At 32.7% G+C, this 2,301-nt stretch overlaps 1 protein-coding gene across 1 annotated transcript; it reads left to right on the top strand.

Moving 5' to 3' along the window:
* Window positions 1–1,076: 1,076 nt before the first annotated feature.
* Window positions 1,077–1,994, top strand: LOC129580228 (cyclin-dependent kinase 4 inhibitor C-like; the record flags this gene model as incomplete). Its single annotated transcript, XM_055470458.1, has 6 exons — window positions 1,077–1,102; window positions 1,182–1,189; window positions 1,443–1,502; window positions 1,562–1,660; window positions 1,715–1,831; window positions 1,881–1,994. Coding segments are annotated over exons 1-6 (424 nt in total), but the record flags the coding sequence as incomplete, so codon positions are not given.
* Between the last annotated feature and the right edge of the window lie 307 nt (window positions 1,995–2,301).

Here is a 2,301-nt window from a genome sequence, read left to right as displayed (position 1 = left end):
TTGTCCGTCCGTCCGTCCGTCCAGAATGGTGACATTTTTGTTTGTCCATCCGTCCGTCCGTCCAGAACGGTGACATTTTCGTTTGTCCGTCCGTCCGTCCGTCCAGACGGTGACATTTTTGTTTGTCCGCCCAGCTTGGACGGACGGACGGACGGACGGACACGTTGCTTGTCCGTTGACACCTTTAGGTAGATGTTCAGTCTGCACGAAGAATGGCTTAACATTTTCATATATATAATTAGAAGCCTGTTCTAATGATGTTGAACCAATGTGTGTTGGTGTTTATGAAATGTAATAAACAGAGTATGACTCATACCATAAATACAATGAACAACCTTCCGATTGTTTCTTCATTGGAAAATAGTTCATTCAAATTAGAAATTTCACATGTTAAAAAGCTTGTCGAATTTTAGACTGGTTTCTTTGGCGGACATGAGAATAAAAATACATAGAAAAATAGGGATCATTTTTTAATTTTGTTCCTAAAAACCACAAGAAAATAACCAAAATAAGATTATTCAAATGTGTATGGAAATGTGGTCATCTTGTAGTTGTAGTGGTATCATTAAAACGAAGAGATAAGAAATTCCTTTTTTTTTGCAAGTAAAGCCATTATTATTTGATCAGTAATCATAATCGTAAGTTTAAAGAAATGCACACGTATGATTTGGAGGCTAGAAACGATAGAAATTGACGTAAAATATATCACCTCATACAAATAATAATTAAAAATTCCATCGACGAATGCATAAACAGCTTGTGTCAATTCATTAAATTACAATTTCTACATTTTTTATCGATTTCGAGTTATTTTTGTTTAAACAAACTAAATGAGAAATTTTTTTTGTGCTTGCATACAAAACTTTATAACAAATTGATGGCAACAGTAAATTCAATAAAATTCATTTAATTACATTTGCGTTATTTGTTAAATTGTTCTTTCGATCAGTTTCGTCTATAGATAATTCATTGCCAATTCATAAAATCTTCAGTCAAATTTCGAGTATAATTCAAAAAAGATGGCAACAAAAATATTTTTTACCACTTTTATCTTCATTATATTATTTTCTGGAGCAATGTCCGGTCTTTTTCGTCGAAAAGGGTAAATATTCAAAGAAGCATTAAAAAAAAAATAATGGGACACATTTTTAATTCATAATATTTTATTTATTTTCGTGCAGGCGCAAAGGTACTGCCTCTACAACATTAATATCTTCCGCAAAATTGTAGACTTCTATGATTTTATTGAAGATATTAATCGATTATCTCTTATCAGTTTGCGAAAAACACAGTTTCAATTGTTTTTACATTCAAACTATTCATGTTACATTTCTATACACGATTCATGTTGCGTTTTTAAGAAAATATTTTTCTTGGTGCATTCGCTACCAAATATTCCTGCAATCCCGCTATCTACTAACACTCATTGTATCTTTCCTCAGGTGCGAATGATCCTACACCCATTACCAAAGATGTCCAACTTCGTGAAGCTGCAGCGAATGGTAATTGATTTGAATTTAAAACCAGAAAACCAACTTCTCATATTTTATTAGTAATCTAGGTACAAAAGACGTTGTTCAAGAACTTATTAATCAAGTTACCGAAATCAAAGACTGTGACGATGAAGGGAACAATGCTGTCCACTTGGCCGCAAAGAATGGTAATTTCTTAAATCCAAAAATAGTTAGCTGATATTAAGTGATTCACAATCTAGGTCATATGGATATCGTCAAAATTATCGTTGCGAAAGATACATTCCATGAAGAGAATAAAGATGGTTATTTGCCTGACGAATGGGCTTATGAAATGGGTAACTACTTGGACGCTTCGTGTAGGAAGTTCAAATAATATTTTCTAATATTCATTCATTTGTAATCTAGGTCATAAAGATATTGCAGAGTATATCTCTAATGCTTTAAGAGCAGAGCTCGAAAAAGGTAACGGCGCCTTCATTCGTGGAAAAATTGGAAGTAGAAAGTATGGAGTTATGAGAAGTATGTCAGAAATTGAGTATAAAATATAATTTATTAGTGAATTTTTAATCTTTTTTTCATTTGACAACTGTAGATCCAGATTTTAAGTAATCTACGATGGACTCCAGTGGACTCCACAGTGAATGAACATGAATATTTTAACCTTAGAACCATGGTTGGTCATTTCAACTTAATCCCGTGTTTTGGGGCATGAAAATGTCATTTTTTTGAAGAAAAAAAATCGTATTTTTTTAATTATTTCAAAATGTACAGTTCCAATTTTGTCAGCACCGGTATGTATGTGTGCACGAGACTTGTATTTACATTT

Source organism: Sitodiplosis mosellana, unplaced genomic scaffold (genome assembly GCF_009176505.1).
Source record: "Sitodiplosis mosellana isolate CC-2019 unplaced genomic scaffold, AAFC_SMos_1.0 Smas_scaffold_7327, whole genome shotgun sequence".
NCBI lineage: Eukaryota > Metazoa > Arthropoda > Insecta > Diptera > Cecidomyiidae > Sitodiplosis > Sitodiplosis mosellana.
Note: the sequence above shows the minus strand (reverse complement) of the source record. Positions and strands in the feature narration are given on the sequence as shown.